The sequence below is a fragment of the Balaenoptera borealis genome (assembly GCF_965194805.1).
Source record: "Balaenoptera borealis genome assembly, chromosome: 3".
Classification (NCBI taxonomy): domain Eukaryota; kingdom Metazoa; phylum Chordata; class Mammalia; order Artiodactyla; family Balaenopteridae; genus Balaenoptera; species Balaenoptera borealis.
The window spans coordinates 73,774,578-73,793,844 of record NC_138866.1 but is presented as its reverse complement, the minus strand read 5'-3'; the positions used below and the strand labels follow the sequence as shown (position 1 = coordinate 73,793,844).

At 54.3% G+C, this 19,267-nt stretch overlaps 2 protein-coding genes and 1 long non-coding RNA gene across 3 annotated transcripts; 1 reads left to right on the top strand and 2 right to left on the bottom strand.

Annotated features, from left to right (window-relative positions):
* Window positions 1–34: 34 nt before the first annotated feature.
* CIROP (ciliated left-right organizer metallopeptidase) lies at window positions 35–5,934 on the bottom strand. Its single transcript, XM_082386267.1, is given in 22 exon segments — window positions 35–330; window positions 978–1,176; window positions 1,352–1,427; window positions 1,429–1,465; window positions 1,467–1,519; window positions 1,523–1,570; window positions 1,943–2,046; window positions 2,049–2,214; window positions 2,320–2,346; window positions 2,350–2,416; window positions 2,485–2,554; window positions 2,731–2,742; window positions 2,745–2,871; window positions 2,875–3,035; window positions 3,038–3,106; window positions 3,249–3,333; window positions 3,537–3,659; window positions 4,349–4,492; window positions 4,722–4,773; window positions 4,865–4,958; window positions 5,083–5,315; window positions 5,317–5,934. Coding segments are annotated over 22 exon segments (2,235 nt in total). The 5' UTR covers window positions 5,394–5,934; the 3' UTR covers window positions 35–119.
* A 5,438-nt stretch (window positions 5,935–11,372) lies between these two features.
* CEBPE (CCAAT enhancer binding protein epsilon) lies at window positions 11,373–17,142 on the bottom strand. The gene is made up of 2 exons (XM_082388609.1): window positions 16,042–17,142; window positions 11,373–15,450 (listed from the first exon to the last, which is right to left on the bottom strand). Exons 1-2 carry the CDS (start codon window positions 16,549–16,551, stop codon window positions 15,115–15,117), a joined length of 846 nt encoding a protein of 281 aa, XP_082244735.1. The 5' UTR covers window positions 16,552–17,142; the 3' UTR covers window positions 11,373–15,114.
* Window positions 17,143–18,239: 1,097 nt separating this feature from the next.
* Window positions 18,240–19,090, top strand: LOC309626032. The gene is made up of 3 exons (XR_014242895.1): window positions 18,240–18,577; window positions 18,691–18,793; window positions 18,920–19,090. It is a non-coding gene; the product is annotated as an uncharacterized lncRNA (long non-coding RNA).
* Window positions 19,091–19,267: the final 177 nt, after the last annotated feature.

Sequence of the window (19,267 nt, the reverse complement as noted above, 5' to 3'; positions counted from 1 at the left end):
ACAGAGAAGGAGGCATTCTGAGAAAAGTAGAACTTAAGTATAGACAATAGATCGACTTTCCATCCAGTTTCTCCTAAGAAATCATCTCTGCCCTAACCTGTGTCATGCTGTGGGTAACATCACACCTCCCTCATTCCTCCAACTGGGCCCCCTGTTGCTCCTTGGGGCTCTAGTGAATGGTAAGGGGCAGAAGGTCCCACCTGAAGAGTAGCTCGTTTCTGATAAGCCATGGTTCCCAGTGCAACCACCAGGATAAGCGACATTAGGCAGAGTCCCATGGACAGACCGAGGTGGGTCATGGAAGGATTATGGTCTGAGGTAACTAGAAACCTAGGGATGTAGGGGTAATATTTGGCCTGGAATAATGCCTAGGCCTAGGAGGTGAAGTGCCCTACCTTTATTTTAGTACCTATAACTCATTCATCATCCAAACAGTAAGCTGAACGGGAAATCAATAAGGGGATATAGAACCTGAAAGGAAGAAGACCAAGATCCAAGACTGCCAGCAACTTAAATTGTTGGAAGGAGGTCTAACTTGGCAGTGAGGGAAATGGCTTAGGGGAAGAGTTAAGACTATAGTGTTTAGGCAAGTTGCCTGGGTAGTGCTTAAGAAAGAGAATTCCCTGGCCGTCCAATGGTTAGGATTCTGTGCTTCCACTACAGGGGGCCCAGGTTAGATCCACGGTCAGGGAACTAAGATCTCGCAGGCTGCACGGTGCGGCCAAAAAGAAAAAAAAAAATCATTAAAAAGAAAAGAAGGGGACTAGGAGCACCCTATGTCCTAGAGATAGGTGAACTCTATTATTGCTGGGGAGAGAGGTGTCCCATGGTGATAGGCACCATGTTAGGGATCCTTGTTTTCTGAAATATTAACTCTGTATAGGACAGTGTATGTATGAATGAGTGCTTAATATAATTTCAAATATCTGGATTCCAGGAATTTGAAAGAAAACTCCTTGGAATGTTATCTTACTTACTTGCTGTATTCTATGGTAAAGGTGGCTCCTCCATAATATACTTCTAGAGGTTTCTTCCGGAGAGTCAGGGTCAGGGCCCTGTTCAGCATACCAACTGAAGGCCCTTGGCAGCCAGGGGATTTCCACATATGCACAGTGAAGACCAGACTGGTGGTAATCAAGAGACTGTGGAAATAGCACCAAATGCACGTTTGGATCTCTTAATGGAAGTATAGTCCCTGGAAGAGTATATCTCATGAAACAGGTGCAGGCTTGGGACTGGGATGAACAGAAGGTCTTTAGAGGAGGGTTATCAAGTTAAGGACTTGAACATTCTCCTTGGCCCACTGTATAAATCCTTAGCCTGAACCATTGATTTACCCGCCAGTGCTCACCAGAACCTTGTAGAACTGCTTCAGTTAGCTCTTCGCCCTCTTCCTTCCCCAGGGAGTGGCCTGGGGGTGGGGGGCCCAGCTAATCCTAAAGACAGCTGAAATAATAGGTCAGGTTGAAGGACTTACAGGTAGGCAAGTAATATTGATAGCATCGGTACCTTCATTTGTCTAACACAGCCAACCCCGGAGACAGAAGAGATGGCCATTGTTCCCAGGTATCTGCAAGGAAGTATGTAGCAGGGTATAGTTATAGCCTCAGTCACCTGCTCAAGCCCTCCTTCTAAGGAAAATGTACATTCTAAATCAGATTCATGGACTCAGTAAAAAATAAATGAACATCAATAAAGAAGCTACAGGGATATATTGTACAGCACAAGGTATAGAGCCAATATTTTATAATAACTTTAAATGGAGTATAATCTATAAAAATATTGAATCACTATGTTGTACACCTGAAACTAATATCATATTGTAAATCAACCATACTCCAATAATAAAAAATGAACATCAAAACACATTGGATGGTACTACCATAAGAGCACTTCCAAATTTTTGCCAGTGTGCTACAGCTATTCCACTTCTGATACCCACCTGAACAGCCTTTCCGGGAAGGCATGGGACCCAGGGTGATCCCTCCACCTGCACCTTGTACACTCCCCTCTCTGTGCACTGAGGTAAGTAGCAGTGGCCAGGGGGTTTGCTTCCTTGAGGTGTGGGATCTGAGAGGGATGCCTGATCTTGTCCCCAGGAAGCAGCTGTGAAGTGAGGTTGGCAAGGAAGCAACAACTATGGGGATGGTAGATCTCCCCATGGGGATTCTCCGCCCCAGGTGGGAATCCATTTTCCTTCCTCCAGCATTCACTCTGAAGGGCAGGGCAGAAGGTAGAAGAGTGTTTGTCCAGATGCCTTAGAAGGAGACTCCTCTCCAGCCCCACTCGGTTTCATTCCCCATTCTCTAGTCTACCCACCCCATTGGCCAAGAGCTTATACCTGCATCAGCCTTCCAGCGTGAGGTCTGAGGAGCAGCTTCCCTTGTCCAGGTGCAGGTAGTGGCAGCCCAGTCCGCTGCGTGTGGGGGATGGTAGAGTGACAGTAGGATCACTGACAGCTGTGCAGCCCCTCAGCACACGCACCTGCCAGTACAGAAGAAGTCTGAGGTGCCATTCCCACAGGTGGTCACCAGGCCAAATTCCAGGCCAGACCCTGCTTGAGAGATAGAAGAGCCCTCAGAAGAAATGAAGCCCCCAGACCCGTCAGGGCCAGCCATGCTCACAGCTTCAAATACACCTTAGCAGCAGATAATCCCTTCCAACCTCTCTCACTGACCCCAAGCTGACTCGGGTCATGAGTGCCCTCTGCAATTCTCCCTTATTTCTCACCCCAGCCCCACACAGCTCCTCTGCAGTGCTGTGGTTGACCTGGTACCAGCCTGAGTCTTTGAAGGCAGCAAGAGTGATCGGGTCAAGCCGAGTGCGCTGGGCACCATCGTAGGTAGCAGTCATTATACAGCTCTGGAGTAGTCAGGCCTCCCAGTGTGAAGACAAAGGGCCCCTTGGGAGGAGATAGCTGGTGCCACCTGACCGTTCCCTCTTCCTTCCATCACCCCAAGGTGTTCTCATCCTCATCTCTTCTTCCAAGGGAGCGCCCAGTGAAACCCCTAGCAGTCCCAAGTGTTTGGCCAGGCTGTGGTGAGAAGCAGCTGTCCCCACTCATCTCGCCTTGTCACTTGTTGACTTGTAGAACAGTTCTCGCTGAGTATAGAAAGAGAAGAAGGCATCTGAGGAGAGGGAGACCTCAGAAGGGTGAGGAAGAGTTGAAAGGAAGAAGTTGGTGAGAGAGCAGTGGTTCCCTCTGGTTGATGCTGTGAGGAGACATTGCCCTCATTCCTCTCATTTACCGCTGGGTCCTGAAGGGCAATCCCTCCACTTCTCGAAGAGCTGTCCAGAGAAACCCAGGGCATGGAGCAGTTTGTGGAGTGTGGCCTGAGGACAAATGACTGCAGAGTGAAGGGGACCGCAGCAGGACGGACTGCACTCTCTCGCCCCTCTGCCCAATCAGCTCTTCTTAGAGCTTGAGGCAGCTTCTATTCCACCCTGAGGAGGTCCTTCCACTTCATGGGAAGCTGAGTGACCTGTGCTCCCTCCCCAACCTGTTTGCTTCTTCCTATTCATCATGCAGCAGTCACCATGACCATGTCACTGTGGCTGAGGCTGGGGCTGGTGAGATGGGCGCAGAAGACAATCGTACCAGCAAGGGGCCTGTCTTCTGAGTCCAGCTGGCAGCAGGCAGCATAGGCTACGATAGAGGGCTGTGGATGGGCCAGGACAAGGTGAGGGCGGAAAGGAGGGGACTGGGGTAATGCAGAAGTCTTCCTGAAAATGGAGGCCCAGGAAACTTGGCAGGGGTGGTACCAAGGGATGGCTTGGAGGTTTTTCAGCCCCCAACCAAACTTCATCAGCATGCCCCAAGTTACCCCAAATAAGCACAATTATTTTGGTGGGGGGGGGGCTGTGCCACGCGGCTTGTGGGATTTTATTTATCTATTTTTAAATCTTTTATTTATTTAACTTTATTTATTTTTGGCTGCATTGGGTTTTCGTTGCTGCGCAGGCTTTCTCTAGTTGTGGCGAGCGGGGGCTACTCTTCATCCCGGCGCGCGGGCTTCTCATTGCGGTGGCTTCTCTTGCTGCAGAGCAAGGGCTCTAGGGCGCGTGGGCTTCAGTAGTTGTGGCGCATGGGCTCAGTAGTTGTGGCTCGCGGGCTCTAGAGCGCAGGCTCAGTAGTTGTGGCGCACGGGCTGAGTTGCTCCGCGGCATGTGTGATCTTCCCGGACCAGGGATCGAATCCGTGTCCCCTGCGTTGGCAGGCGGATTCTTAACCACTGCGCCACCAGGGAAGTCCAATTTAATAAAAACTGCTTGTATGCTCCCTACCCTTTCCCATGACATTTAAGATTGAGAAGCAGAGCCGGGCAAAGGGATTTGATTTGAACCTCACCTCTTGGTGGCACTTGGAAGCGTGGGCAACCCACACATACAGGAGAAAATCAGTGTTTTGGACCCCAGACCCACCTGGCTGGATCAGCTGTGAGGGTTCCTGCTCTGGCCACAAGGCATAACCACGGAGATGGGCATCAGGGATGTGACAGTGAGTGAAATGTCGCATCTGGCTTAGTGGACGGTTAGTATAGGGAGTCTTCTCCCCTGCTCCCCTCCTCCAGTCTCTGATTTAATAAATTGTCAGGGGGAGAGGGGGCTCAGGGATCTGCACTGTTAAGAAGCACGTTAAGTCATTCTGATGCTGGTGGTCTTGTAGAGATCTAGGCAAGCTAGAGATCTTCAGATCCCCAAATCTGCTAAGTCATTCTCACCTTGGCCCCCAAGCAACTCTGTCCTTGGTATCCTGGTTTCAAGAGGCTGCACCTGGCAGGAATGAATACCTGTAGGTGAGCTGGAGACATTTCTGGGTATCCCTGAAGAGGTATTGGATACACTCTCAATGACATGAACTCACCTGTGGTAGTTTGGGGTGTCTGGGTCTCCCCAGGCAGCATGGCAGTACTGTGCAGGGTCTCGACGCAGAAGCAGGGGTCCTTGCCTTGGAGGGGCTTAACAAGACGAGAGATCAGTTTCACTTCAACATCCTAGACGTCAGTTTCTTTTCTGTGTTGGGTTGCTGCACTAACCCTCTCTGCCCCTCAGTCCTCCCGAGCCCTCTGCTCTCCCACTCACCTGCTAGGACACCCTGGAGCCGCTGAGCAGCCTCTCTCCCTGCCGCCAGGGCTTGGGATCCCCCTCTCACCCTGCCTCCCTCAGGACCCCAAGCTCCCTCTGATACAGGATCTCCGATATGGCAGGTTTGGATTCGGAGGGGTTGAGGATCCTGGGAACCAGGGAGGGTGAGGGAGGAAGTGCGGAAATTTGGGGGAAGTTGGGAGAAAGGGGGCCTGAGAAAGCTCAAACATCTGTGTCTTGTCATGTAGACACCTGCTTGTGGCAGCCCCCCAGGGGAAGCAGCGGCAGCAGCAACATCTCGCAAACATATTTCCATAGGCTGCCCTGGATCCAGCCTTTTGCTCCCTTTGTCCCCGCCTTACTTATTCCTGGCTTTCCTCTCTTGACCATCTCTCTCCAAATCTCCTCCACCATGCTTGCGTTATTCTGTCAATATTTGAGTGTTGTTGAGTAAATCTATAGTTCCTGCCAAGAGGTCCGATGTGAACTACAAGGGCCAAAGCTGCAGCCCCCCACCTCTCCTCCCTGGGGTGCCAGAAGTAGAGAGCTGGAGGGGGGCAGTATTCACTCCTGAGGCCTCAACTGACCTTTCCAAAGAGAAGCCTGCCTCATCCATGAAGGAACTCTCCTATCCCTCTTCCATCTCAGCCTAATTCTTCTGCCATTCTGAGTGGACAACCTTGGAACCTTCTCAGAACTAAAAACCTGGTGTTAACATAATGGTGTGTGTGTTGTGGGGGGGCATTCTTTGCTTCACAGATGCCTGCCTATCTCATTGGAGGTGGACAAACAAGGCTTTTGCACTCCACTAGCCCCCATGTCTAGAACTGGGTGAACTCTAAACTGCAAGGCTTTTTTTTTTTTTTTTTTAATTATTAGCACCTTTAATTATTATTTATTTATTTATTTGGCTGTGTTGGGTCTTCGTTTCTGTGCGAGGGCTTCCTCTAGTTGTGGCAAGCGGGGGCCACTCTTCATTGTGGTGCGCAGGCCTCTCACTATTGCGGCCTCTCTTGTTGCGGAGCACAGGCTCCAGACGCGCAGGCTCAGCAATTGTGGCTCACGGGCCTAGTTGCTCCGCGGCATGTGGGATCCTCCCAGACCAGAGCTCGAACCCGTGTCCCCTGCATTGGCAGGCAGACTCTCAACCACTGCGCCACCAGGGAAGCCCTAAACTGCAAGGCTTTTAAGCATCTCTTCCACCTGTGTAGGGCACTTAGGCGCTCACCATTTAAACACGTGTGCGTTGGCTAACACCTCCTATGAGAGGCTCCTGCGTTAGTTCATTCTGTGAGGCTTCACAGAAGCCGCTTATAGGCACGTCAGGAGGAGAAGTAAACTCTGAAAATTGACATTAATAGAAGATCTTCAAAGATGTTCTGACCGAGCTCTTAGAACTCCCTTTGTTTTCTCTGCTCATGCTGTGCTTTCACATCCTGTTTCCCCTGCCTGGATACCCTCCTTCCCTGCCTGTCTGGCTAATTCCTACCTTCCCTGTAATTACTCTGGGAAGCCTTTCTTAACACCTCCTGCCCAAATTCCACACCGGCCAGAGGCGGGAGGGGCCTCTCCTCTGCCTCCTAACAGAAAGCTTGTCATCCTCTGCTGTAACTGTATCTCCGAGGCTCCCCCTCCACATCCCACAGTCCCTCAAGCCTGTTTCCCACCCATCTTTGTATCCACGGCACTCAGCACAGCCCAGAGGACCTACTCACCAGTTTGTGGGTGAAGGAACAGAGCTTAACCCCATTCTTTAGCTTTTGAAGATGCGGGTCGGGGGTGAAGTGACGTAAGGGAACAGAGCTCGTTAGTGATGCACAAGGACTAGAGTTTAGAGGACTGCTGACTTCCAGGGGGCGGGGGGCTTTGGGAGGGCTGGGTCTTACGCTTTTACACACTAGGGCTGTGGCTGGAACTACCCCTTGCAAGGGAGGCCTCCAAACTCTGGAGCCAAACCAACTCTGCTACTTTGTATCAGTGTAACTTGCGCCCAATGCCTCAGTGTTCCCACTTGCAAAAGGCGGGTGACCGTACTTAACCTGATAGGGCTGTTATGAGAAAGTGAAGATTTGTAAAGTGCCAAGAACAGTGTCTAGACCATGGTAAATACTAAGTCAAGAGGATGTATTCCACAGACACTTTCAACTCAGCGAGGAATTATTCTGCTCTTACCAACATGTGTTAGAGGACATACTAAGAGGACTTTTATTCTTTTTCTAAGACAAACCCAGTCTTTTTCTCCAAGTGTCAGAGCCTTTTTTTTTTTTCCTGGCTGGGCCGGCCCAGTCTGGGGAAAACCCTCCCGGTCAGGGCTTGCCCAAGGGATTGGAGGTCTGTGAGGCTCGCTTGAGGTTTTCTGGGCCCCATCCTTCACCTCTCTTAATGTTTCGCTGCCCCCTTGTGGCCTTACTGGGATAGGGCGTGCCCCTGCCGGGGTAGGGGTTCATCCTAACCTCACACCAGCTTGCAGAACTTCAGACCTTCTAGCAGAAGCAGCACAAGAAACACCTCGTGTTCCTTTGGCTGGAATACCTCTTTCCTGCCTTTGCCAGGCAAATCCTTCCTCATCTTTCGAGATCCAGCTGAGAGGTTTATCTGCCTGTTGAGACTTTTCTTTACTCCCCTCAGGCAGAGTTTGCATATCCTCTGTTCTCCGAAAGCATTTCTTTCACATCTTTGAAGTAGCACTTATTACATTCTCCTGACATTTTTTAAAACAAATAAATTTATTTATTTATTTAATTTTTGCTTGTGTTGGGTCTTCGTTGCTGCGAGCGGGCTTTCTCTAGTTGCGGCGAGCGGGGGCTACTCTTCCTTGCGGTGCGTGGGCTTCTCATTGCTGTGGCTTCTCTTGTTGCGGAGCACAGGCTCTAGGCACGCGGGCTTCAGTAGTTGCAGCACGTGGGCTCAGTAGTTGTGGCTCACAGGCTCTAGAGCGCAGGCTCAGTAGTTGTAGCGCACGGGCTTAGTTGCTCCGCGGCATGTGGGATCTTCCTGGACCAGGGCTCGATCCCGTGTCCCCTGCTTTGGGAGGTGGATTCTTAACCACTGCGCCACCAGGGAAGCCCCTGACATTTATTTTTGTGCTTGTTTCCCTACCAGACCATGGGCAGGGCCTGAGTCTGATTCATGTCTGCCTCTCAGAAGAAATATGAAGTAGGTACAGAGGGATAACGGAGGTGAGAAGATGGAGAAGAGTGCAATGAGGCAAGGAGAGGGGGAGAATAACAGTCATGGTATCGAGCCCAGACATTGTTCCAAGCACTTTAGATTCAGGTAATTCTTTCGACAACCTTATGAGGTAGGTGTTATTATTACCCCATTTTTACAAGCGAGGCAAAGTGGGCAGGCAGTATACGTGGGATTTGAACCCACGTCGATAGGCTCCTGGGCACAGGCTTTAACCCACCATGCAATAGTGCTTTTCACGTGCCCAGTGTGGAGGAGAAATTAAGTGCTGAGAGGAACAGGATGAGAAAGATGAGGATGAGGAGTGAGAATGGGGTAAGGAGAGGATGAAGGTGTTAAGAGACGCTGGGGTTTGAGAGGATGAGGATGGAGATGAGAAAGAGGATGTGGAGGTAGGAAACTAGGGATTAGGGAAGAGGATGTTAATGGGGGGTGGAGTGAATGAGAGGATGTGGGATGTGGGACAGCGGTTGTGGAGAGAGGATGGGGCTGAGCAAGGCAGTCATCCAAGTGATGTCATCATCCATATGGATGCTCCAACCAGCGTGGCCACCTCTCAGTTCCTTCACGCTCTCATCTCTTACATGCTTCTCATCCACCTTAGCAAGCCACCCCCAGGGTCAGACCCAGGCCTTATCATCACCAGAAACTGCAGTAACTATGAAATAACTGAATCAAACATCCCACTCTCTGATATGATCTCCTTTCCTTATGGTTTGTTTGCTCAAGCCGGCTCACTGCCGCTGCTCTACAAGCTCACTGAAGAACCACTGGCCCTTCCTGTCTCCTCACCTCTCCTTATCCGCCCTAAGTTCCAGGTTCACCATGAAATCCCTCCCCTTCCCTGTCTGTCCCGTCCATCCTGCCTCCCTGGGTGAGCCCCACGCCCAGATGAACCCAACATCTGTCTTGTCCATACTTGCTCCTGAGCAGCTAAGCACCACTGAAGGAAGTCCCTCCAGAGGACAGACTGTTGTCGCCCAAAATTGTCATCTTAGACTTCAATGGCCGCTTCCAAGCCAGAAATCTCAGCTCCCGCTTCCACTCTCAGAAGCTGGGATTTTACACCTTTAAGCCTTTCTCAGAGCTTCCTGCTCAGTCACTTGTAGTCACCTCTTCTTTCATGGTAAAAATAGAAGCCATGAGACGGGAACAACGTCAGCGGGCTACAGACCTGTTTGTATCTGCGTCTGCTGCATCTCTTCTCTTTCACCTTAGGAGAGAGGAAACGTCTTCTTCCTTTGGAAGGTGTTTCCTCCTTCTGATGCTCTGCATCCCCTCGAGCGAGATCTGGCCTCAGCCCCTCTCTGACCTCACCTCTCCCCCTCAGTCTAGTCTGCCCTAACCCCCAGCCTCTGTCAATGGCCGGGAAGGACCTGCTTGGGGCCTAGGCAGAGCTGCTGTCTCTGCTGGGAAGCCCCACTTTCTGCCAGACTGACTCCTACTCACCTTTGAGATATCTGCTTACATGTTACTTCCTCAAAGAGCCTTTCCTGACCCTCACATTTAAATCAGGTTCCCTTATTAGTATCTGTCACAGTCACTCTTTACTTCTGCCCCATAGCACTGCCTGCAATTTAGAATGATCTATTTATTTGTGGTGGTATGTTTGTCTGTCCCCCTCATGAATTTGTAAGCCCCGCAAGGGCAGGAACTGTCCTCCTTGCTTATCCTGTAGCTCCTATAACAAGCAAGGTGCCTGGAGTAGGGGTTATTAAGTATTTTTATAGCAAATGAATGAATGAATGAGTGTGATGAGAAGGCAGGAGGGAGGTGAGGGAGGAGGGAGGGTGAGGATGGAAGATGGAATCGAGGAGGGTAGATGGAGAGTGAGGGGAAAGGATGGTGCTGAGGGCAGTGTGCAAAGGTGAGGCTGGGGATGAAGGGGAGGAGGTGAGAGAGGACCAGGAAGAAGGGGTCCTCACCCTGAGTCTGGTTAAGGCTTCCAGACCCTGAGTGGGCTGCCCTGGAGCTCTGTCTCTTGGCCATGCTGCTTGCAAGGTTTGAAGGCAGGGCCGGTGGGCGGGGCTAGACTTTATCTTGGGGCGCAGCCCTAACCTCAGATGGTGACAGAGCTGGCGCCAGCAGGGGTTTTGCAAACCGTCCCGATTGCAGCAGGGCCAGCAGTCTCACTCAGGACGGCGGATGGGGCCTGGGCTTATCTCCCGAGTGCAGTCCTAACCTCAGATGGTGACAAAGCGGGAGCTACAGGCGTTTTGCAAACCGTCCCGATTGCAGCAGGGTTGGATGGTCTGGCCAGGGGTGACAGTGCAAGGTGTGGGGAGCAATAGGGTTTTGGACAGTTTGGGGCTTTGGGGTGAAGCTTGGCTTGTGGGGTGGGGGATCCATGCTATGTATGGCTTGCCTCTACCTAGCTCAGATCCATGTTTCTAAAAGGGAAGGGGAGCTTACAGCGCTGTAGGGGGGGTGTCTCCCTAGTCGGAAGCCTTCCTTCTCCCAAGTCTTAGGACCCTTCTGCTGCTCCCTGAAGTCAGAATTGATGGCCAGGTGCAGCCATTTTCCTCTGAAAATACCCATCATTTCCCCACGGGGTAGTCTCAGGGAACTTCTGATGGGCCTTCTCAATGAGCTGCTCATTGATGTTTTTCTGGGGCCAAGCCAGGTCTGCTTATAGCAGCAGCTGACAGAGGCAGCCTGGAGTCCTGTCTGGGTCCGACCCTTCCCACTGGGGTGCAGCCCCGCTGAGTCCTGAGAGGAAAGGTCTGCCTGCTGGGGGTGATGGGAAGTGACTGGCCTGGAGGAGGTGCACAGGCCCTCGGCCAGCCTTGGCTATTGTTGCCTCAGCATCTCCTGTACAGCCCTCTCCATCCCATAGTCCCCTCATGGCTTGGGGCAGGGTAGGGAGTGGAGGTGAAGAGGCCCCTTTCCACCCTCACAGCCCCAACCGGGATCTTGCAACACTGGGATGGGGGCCCTGGGGGCCCAGGCATGTGGCAATCCGTGGGGGTGGGGTGGGGAGGTGTGCACCGAGCAGGGGGAGCGGCTTTCACAAGTCCGAGCTGCCACCGCGGACTGACCTTGGCGGGCTCACCTTGGGCAGCTTCCTCCCTCTTGGCGGTATCTCCAACATCCTACCTTCTCTTCCTCTGCTTCCCTGGGGCCTGAGATCCTGTCTGTCAGCTCAGGACTCTCATGCTGGTCCCCAGTTTTGCCCATGAAGGAAAAGTGGGCCCGAGCTGTGGATCGTAAAGCCAAGGGAACGCAGGTGTGTGCTATTTGGACCTTGATGTGCTGGTTTTCCAAAGTTCTCGTGACCCCGCCCTGGGCCTCGAACCTTCCCCAGGCAGGGGTGAGGCTACCCGCCCTTCCTGGGGGTGCCTTCTTTCTGCAGCCTCCGGACCCCGCGGACCCCGTCGACCCTGCGGCATCTCCACCCGGCGGGGCATGGGCAGCCTGCTCCTTAGGGACGGTCCTCCTCCCGGCAGAGGGAATGAAGACGGTCCTGGAGGGAGGGAGGCGGTGTTCTTGCGTACCCTTCCTCCTGCTTTCCATTTCTCCAGCCTCACCCGGTTTCCTTTCTTTTTTTGGACCGGGACACCTCGGGGCCTTGGCATTTGCTTTCCCCTCTGCTCTCCTTTCCCCCAGTTTGGCACATCTGCCTCCTCCTGGACATTTTTAAGGTTTCCACTTCAATGTCACCTCCTCCGAGAAGCCTTCCTTGACCACCCCAGCTAAAACAACCTCCCTGGGCTTCCCTGGTGGCACAGTGGTTAAGAATCCGCCTGCCAATGCAAGGGACATGGGTTTGAGCCCTGGTCTGGGAAGATCCCACATGCCGAGGAGCAGCTAAGCCCGTGCGCCACAGCTACTGAGCCTGCGCTCTAGAGCCCGTGAGCCACAACTACTGAAGCCCGCATGGCACAACTACTGAAGCCTGCGTGCCTAGAGCCCGTGCTCCACAACAAGAGAAGCCACCGCAATGAGAAGCCCGGGCACTGCAACAAAGAGTAACCCCCGCTCGTTGCAACTAGAGAAAGCCCGCGTGCAGCAATGAAGACCTAATGCAGCCAAAAATAAATAAATAAAACAAAACAAAGCAAACAAACAAACAAAAAACCACCTCCCTTTCTGCTGGTTTAGTAGGTTTCCCCAAGGGGCATGTTCAGAGCGGGTAATTCATGAATGTATAGAGGTGTGAATGGTCAGGCTTAAGGGACAGCTGCAGAAGTGGTAAGCTCCAGCAGTAGCAGAGAGCCATCACCACCCCCAGGCTGTGAGGGCAGCTGCAGAGACTACCTGTCCTGTCCCTAGGAGTTGGGGGCTAAGCACCTGACTTCCCTCTCCTGCCACCCACAATCTCCTGCCCTGCCTGAACACAATAGGTGGAGGGGTCCTTCAGCCAAGAGTTGGGTTTGGTCACCACAGTGTTCTCAGCACCTTGCAAGGGCTTGACACAGGAAAGATGCTCAACAAACACTTGTTGAATAAGTTACCTTGGCCCAAACCAGTTGAGGTCAGGTTAAAACCTCAGGGTTAAAAGTGTGACTTTCGGCTACCTGTCATTTCCCCGGGATATGATCTGCCACGGAGGATCGAGGTGTGCCTGCCACTTGCCGTCAGGCAGGGACCAGGTGTTCTCTTCTCTTAGCTGAGGCTGTGGCTCTTCTCCAGACCTGGTGCCAGACACCCGCCCTGAGGAGCCCCCGGGTGCTGTGGGCTGGGAGGAGACACGATTCAGAACTGTGGGGAAGAAGCTTGGGGCTGATGCTGAAGCAACCCAGGTCCCGTCACCCAGAACCTTGAAAATAAGTCCAGGGGCAGTGGTCTTGAGCTGCGAGGAGGAAATCCGGAGGTTGAGTCACTTACCGTGCTCTGTACAAACCCCCTTTATGCAACCCATTCCCCTGGGCTGAAAGGAAGGTGTGGGATTCTCCCAGGCATCCACAGAGACAGGTGCCTCTTTCTTCCTAACTCAGGTAGAATAAACCATCTAGCGAGGTTCAGATTTGTCTGCCCAAACCAGACCTGGGGCAGGGGTATCTAGAGCACAGATGTAGGGGAGATGGTGCCTGAGAGACGCAGAGGCAAAGGCAGGAAAGAGACTGAGTCCTGGGTGAGGCAGGCGTGGTGCACCCGGATGTCCTCGATGTGGGAAGGCTCTGACACTGGGGATGTGGAGGTGCGGGGAGAGAGAGAGGAGAGAGAGCGGACCGGGAGGATCCAGACCCAGTCTCTCTCCCTCTCAGAAGGTTATTCCTTGGTGTCTAACACTGCTTTCTCACCAGTGGCCTATAAGTCATTGGTGGCCTAGGAGAGACTCTAACCAGCCCATCTTGTGTCTCATGTCCCTGACTCTGGCCCCGCACTGTTCCATATGCCTCCGAGGGGAGGGTGTGAGGGCGAAGTAGAGATAGGTGCGTGTGTGGAGACAGCAAAGCTCACCTGCGTGAGCTTCCGGAGAATGTCTCTTATTCCCTCGGCTCTCAACTGCTTTATCTATCAAATGTGGCCCACACTATCTTGTTGTCTGAGGGCAAAGCCTACCAGATGATCTCTTGAGGTCTCTTCCAGCCCCTCTTGAGATCTGTGATTTTACAGAGCTAAGTTTGGTTCTGCCTCTAACCCATTGCAAGACTCTGGGTAAGTCCCTTCCCTGTCTGAGACGTCAGTTTCCTCACCTGCAAAATGAGAAGTTTAGATGAGATCTCTGAGGTCCTTTCAGTTCGAGCAAAAGGGAATGATAACAAGTATTTGTGCTCACCGTATGCCAGGCCTTGTTTATCTATGAACGTACAGCATTACTACTCCTCCCGTTTTGCAGATGAGGAAACTGAGGCACAGAGAGAAGAAGTAACTGGCATGAGGTCACACAGCTAGAAAGTAGCAGAGGGAAATTCAAAACTGAGGCTGTCAAGCACTGCCCTCTTATGGCTCTCAGGCTAGAGTTCTATGAAAAAAACTGTTTTCCACATGGGGTTTCACTGCACAGGTGTGTCGTCATCCTCCTCATTACCAATTTTCTCGTATGCGAACAGGTCTCGAGGCCTTTCCCAACTAATTCGTCCCCCAAGCACTCACATTCTTTAGGGAACCGAAGCCCTAGGGAACGAGGGACAAAGGTGGGAGCGGGTGGGTTGGAGGCATGGGGGTCTGTCAGTCTGGCAGACTGAAGTTTGGGAACTGGGGAGAAGGGATTGAGTCCCGGATCAAGAGCTAAGGCACCGTAAATACATCAGAGCCATCTGGAATTTTCCCTTGATCTCTTGGGGCAGGAACTCCCAGACCTATACCTCAAGGTGAGCTAGAGCAGGGCTGGGGTCAGCAGGCCCAGGCAGGAGGGACGGGAGGTGCTGAGATCTCCCTGCGAGCCACAGAGCTCTGCTAGGGGAGTGTCCAGAGGCTGCTCCAGGTCCTCTGGGGTGGGGATAGAGTGGGCCGGGTCGAGAGAAGAGCAGAGGGAGAGATACAGGGCCTGGCTGTGCGGTGCACTGTGGGAGAGCTGTGGGCAGCTTGTCTGCTGAATTTCCCGAATGTGGCCTGGAATCAAGAGGTATGCAGGCCTAGCCTCGTGCATTCCCTACCTTTGGAGTCCCCCATCTCTCTCTCTCTCTCTCTCTCTCTCTCTCTCTCTCACACACACACACACACACACACACACACACACACGGGCCCAGTGTACAGCCCCAGCACCGTGCCATAGTGCAGTTTTATTCAGCCACAGAATCATTAGGCTGGGGCCCGCCCTCCTCCTTATCTTGCCCCCCGCTGCCATTTGTCCACTGTCTTTGTCTCTGACTCGGCCTTTGGGGCCTCTAGGGTGAGGGTCCCCAGGGTCAGGCTGAGCCCCGGGGGCTGGTGCCCACAGTCTGCCAGGCGGGCTCAGCTGCAGCCCCCTACACCCTTGATGAGGTTGGCGGCCTCAGGGATCTGGCGGAAGAGGTTGCGAAGGGTGTCCAGCTCCTGGGTCAGCTGCTCCACGCGGCTGCGCAGACGCTCATTCTCGGCCATGTACTCTAGCACCTTCTGCTGCGTCTCCAGAATGCGCCTCTTGGCCTTGTCCCGGCTCTTGCGCACCGCGATGTTGTTCCGTTCCCGCCGCAGCCGGTACTCCAGGCTGTCTTTGTTCACGGCCTTCTTGCCCTTGTGCGAGGCGCCGGCCGGTGAGGGCGCCTTGAGGAGGGGGCTGCAGGGGGGCGCGGCAGCGGCCAAAGGGGCCTGGAGGGGAAGGTACAGAGGGACAAGAGTGAGGGCTGTGGGGAAGTAGAGCAAAGGTGGGGCAGGAATCCCAGTGGTCAGAGCACACGTGGAGCGTTGGAGGGATGTGGCATTCAGAGCCAGCTCCTGGCCCCCAACAGAACAGCCACTGCCCTGCCAGATGTACAGTGTCCTCTGCTCTGACCCAAACTCCCTTTCACGTCCCCACACTTTCTGAGGACACTTTCCTTCCATCTATCTTGAGTCTCCAGTTCTATCATCAGCAGGCATTTCCTTTTCTAGAAGCAGGAGGTGACACAGAAATGAGAGGAGGGGGCTGGTGGGCAGCAGAGAAGCTGGGGGGGGGTGCGTGCTGAGGTCAGGGCAGGTCACCTGGTCACAGGGACTGCGGGACACATTGGTTCCGGTCACACAGTGGGGATCGGCGGGGGAGTGAATTCACAGAGAAGCCAAGAGGGGTTATGACTGGGGGGCGAACACAGAAGGCTTGTGGTGGGTCGATTTCACCGAGCAACACCACACACAGACCCCATCCGCACGGGCCTCCCTCCAGCCCCTGGGTGGCGGGGAGGAGAATTGAGCCACTCTTACCTTGAAGACGCGCAAGGGCTGGCTGGGTGCTGCCAGGGCCGGGGGCAGGTGCACGGCCGTCTGCCCACAGTGTGCCACTTGGTACTGCAGGGGGTTGTAGCCGCTGCGGCTGGCCCCCCGGCTGCCCTCGGGCCCCCGAGGCTCCTCCTTCACAGCCACAGCCCTGGGGTCGTAGCTCCCTGGGGTGCTGTAGATGCCAGGCCCCAAGGCCTTCCTGTCGGGGCCGAAGGTATGTGGAGGGTAGGCGAAGGGCCGCGGGTCAGGCGGCAGGTAGTGGGGGAAGGCAGGGGTTCCAGGGCCCTTAAGGCCTCGGGCCTCAGGCGCCGGCTTCACAGCAAAGAGGTCAGAGAGGAGATGTTCCTCCCCAGACTCGATGTAGGCAGACAGATCGATGGAGGCCTCATGCTCACACATGTCCCCCAGCTCCCCAGGCCCCACTCGGGCCCCTGAGAACTCGAGTGGCTGCTGGCCAGCCCGGGGCTCGCACTCGTAGTAGGTCCCGTGGGACATGGCCGGCCCGCCCCCTCGGCTCCCCGCCCCTGGCCGCCTTGCTCTTGGGGCACCCTTTGGGATGCTCGGCTTGCTGTCTCCCCCTGCCCTAGATCTGCCCTAGATCTGCCCTCTCCGATCTCCGCTGTCACCCACTCCTGTGTGGCTTCTCTCCTCCCTCCTCTGCTGTTTCCTTTTCCTTCCTCTGTAGTCAATGCCTCTTTTCTCTTCCCTTTTTTCCCCCCGCTCTCCCTGGGGTGACTCAGGGAGGGGCAGGGCGCACCGCAGAGGGAGGGATGCAGGCTTTAAAGAAATGGGGCCCCTGGCCTATTTAAGCAGTTGGGGGTACTCTGGTCAGGCTCCAAGCCAGGGTTCTGAGATGCCCAGGAGCTGATTCTTCTGGGAATGCCTCCCCCTCCCTGTTGAGTCCAGGGGATTCCAGAATCCTCCTTGAGGGCAACACCTCACTCTGAGTATCCTCCTCCCTCCGACTTCCAAAAAGTCCTGTGCAGAATGAGTGCCCAGTCAGAAGGAACAGAGAAAACCCTCCTCCAGTGCTGACCCCCAGCCTGATCTGAGCTCCTCCCTGGACACGCCTCCCTCCCTCGCAGTCCCCCCCTACAGTGCTGGTCTCCACCTACCCCCGGGGCCACTCAGTTCTTTTTGTAGCCCCACCTCTCCGAGCCACTCTCCTGGGTGCAAGCCAGGCGGTGCTGTTTGAGGGGTTTAGGAAGTAGTGATAAATCTGGGACCAAGCCATACGCTAGGGCTTGTCTCATGGTGCAGAGCAGGCTCTTTTCCCTAGGCTTTTGCACAGGGTCTGTGTAACAGCCCAAGCCCTCGCGAGTTTCCAGCCCAGGCTAGCTCTAGCAGCCTGGCACCATCCCTGACTTCCCAGGCTCAGCTGAGGCACCTGGTCAGGGCTTGGGCCCTGTGCCCCAGACCCTGGCAGCCCCAGGAACTGACAGCTGCATTCCTCCGGTGGCTCCAGCGCCTGGCCTGCACTGCCAGAGCCTCGGGCTGGCGCTCTGCCCCACTTGGGTCCTGAGGGCTCTGCCCGTTTCCTGTGCCGCAGGGCTCAGGCCCTCGCAGCAGCTCAGTTTGCTCTTTTTCCTTCTGCATGGCCGTTCTCTGACCTCTCTTGGGTCCACTTCCTCTTGTGAGGCTTGAGAGGCCTTCTCTTTTGTCATCACCTCTTCCTGGGGCTCTGTTTCAGGGTCTCCAGGAGAAGCCCATGGCTCGCTCTCTGCGCTTTTTCAGACGGGGGCCCCCTCTCCCTTCCCTTTTCTCTTTCCTCTGGGAACTACCCACTCCCTCCTGTCAGAGGTACCGCTGTGGCCCTGCTTTTACCTGTTGCATCTCATCTGCAAAAGGGACTATAGGTACAGTGAGAAGGAAAGGACACATAGAAATGTGTCACTGGCTCTTTTGTCACCAGCAAATGCCGTGAGTGCCCCGTGGAGGCCAGAAGGTTTTGTAAGTCGGGCACAACGAGGGCCAGGCCTCAGTGGTGCAAATGCAGCGGGGCTGTGTACACCACTGGACGCTAAAATAAAGTATGCAGACAGAGACGGGGCTGCCTGCAAATCAGGCAATTACACCTCTATTTAGCATTCTTCCCTCCCCCTTCCCCACCCCCCCAACTCTCTGTGCACAGCTTGAGGTCTTTTCTCTGAAAGCCCTGACCTGGCCTGAGGAGATCTGCTTGCACCCAGGAGACAGATCTCAGGTCCCAGACCGGGAGATTTCTGCCTTCTCTCCATTTCAGAGGACCCTGTGGCAAACAGGTACCAAAGCTGAGCCGCTCCAGTTTGGCAGCAGTGCCTCAGTTAAACACCAGGTGGTAATATTGGCCCAAAATTCAGGACTCGAGGGGGCCACTGTGGTCAGGAATCAGGTGAACCGGCAGAGGGCAGCCTCCCACAGCCCTGGCAAGGGCAAGACGCCCGGAAGGAGGAAGAGGAAACATGGCCGAGATGTGGGTCTTGCAGTGCAGTTACAGGGAGAGTGGGCAGGCGGAGAGGACCAGGGCCAGGCCCTTGTCTCAGTGAGGAGGAATTCTATTCACTCCCTGACGATGAACTAGTGATGATAGTTAAGGCCTTGCATTTTCTGGTGTTATGCTTTTTCAGTCATTGAAACATACCCTTTTCCTTGCAGGCCATTTCCCTGTGAATCAGATAGGAAAGTAAGCAAGATAGACGGTGTACTTATCCTTGCTTTGTAAAGGAGGAAAACGAGGCTGAGAGGACGGCCACCCAAGGTCAGGCAGGGCTGTGGCGCTGACGTGGGGGGGGGAAGGGCAGGGGTCTAGTTCTTAAAACCCCTGGGGAAGAAGGGCTAGGGAAAGGGGGAGCTGTGTGACTCAGAGAGCTTTCTTTGCCCTCAGTCCGGCACCCTGGGGGAGGGGGAGATGCGTCAGGAGCGGGCGAGCCGGCGCTGGAGGAAGCCGGGAGGTGTGCAGATAGGCCAGCAGGAAATGAGAACGCTCGGAGCTCCGCCGTGGAGGAGATAAGTGATCTCGGCCCCTCACCTCCCTGGCCGACGTTGCCGTGTTTCCCAGTAACCGGGGCGCTCTGGACGTCTGGGCGGGGAAGGAGGGGGTGCTGGAGGGGAAGGGGGTAGGGAGGGCAGTGCTAGTCAAGGGCTGGGGGATTCTCGGGTTCTGCGGAGTTGCTCAGGAGCAGATGAAAGCCCCCCCGCCCCACCCTGCGGTCACCTGGTCAGCAGGATCATT

Bases quoted from the DNA above. Each gene is read 5' to 3' on its own strand.
- CEBPE (XM_082388609.1), bottom strand. From the start codon at position 16,551: ATGTCCCACGGGACCTACTACGAGTGCGAGCCCCGGGCTGGCCAGCAG. The intron at 15,451-16,041 runs GTAAGAGTGGCT...CTTCCCCTCCAG, and splicing joins AGCCCTTGCGCGTCTTCAAG to GCCCCTTTGGCCGCTGCCGC.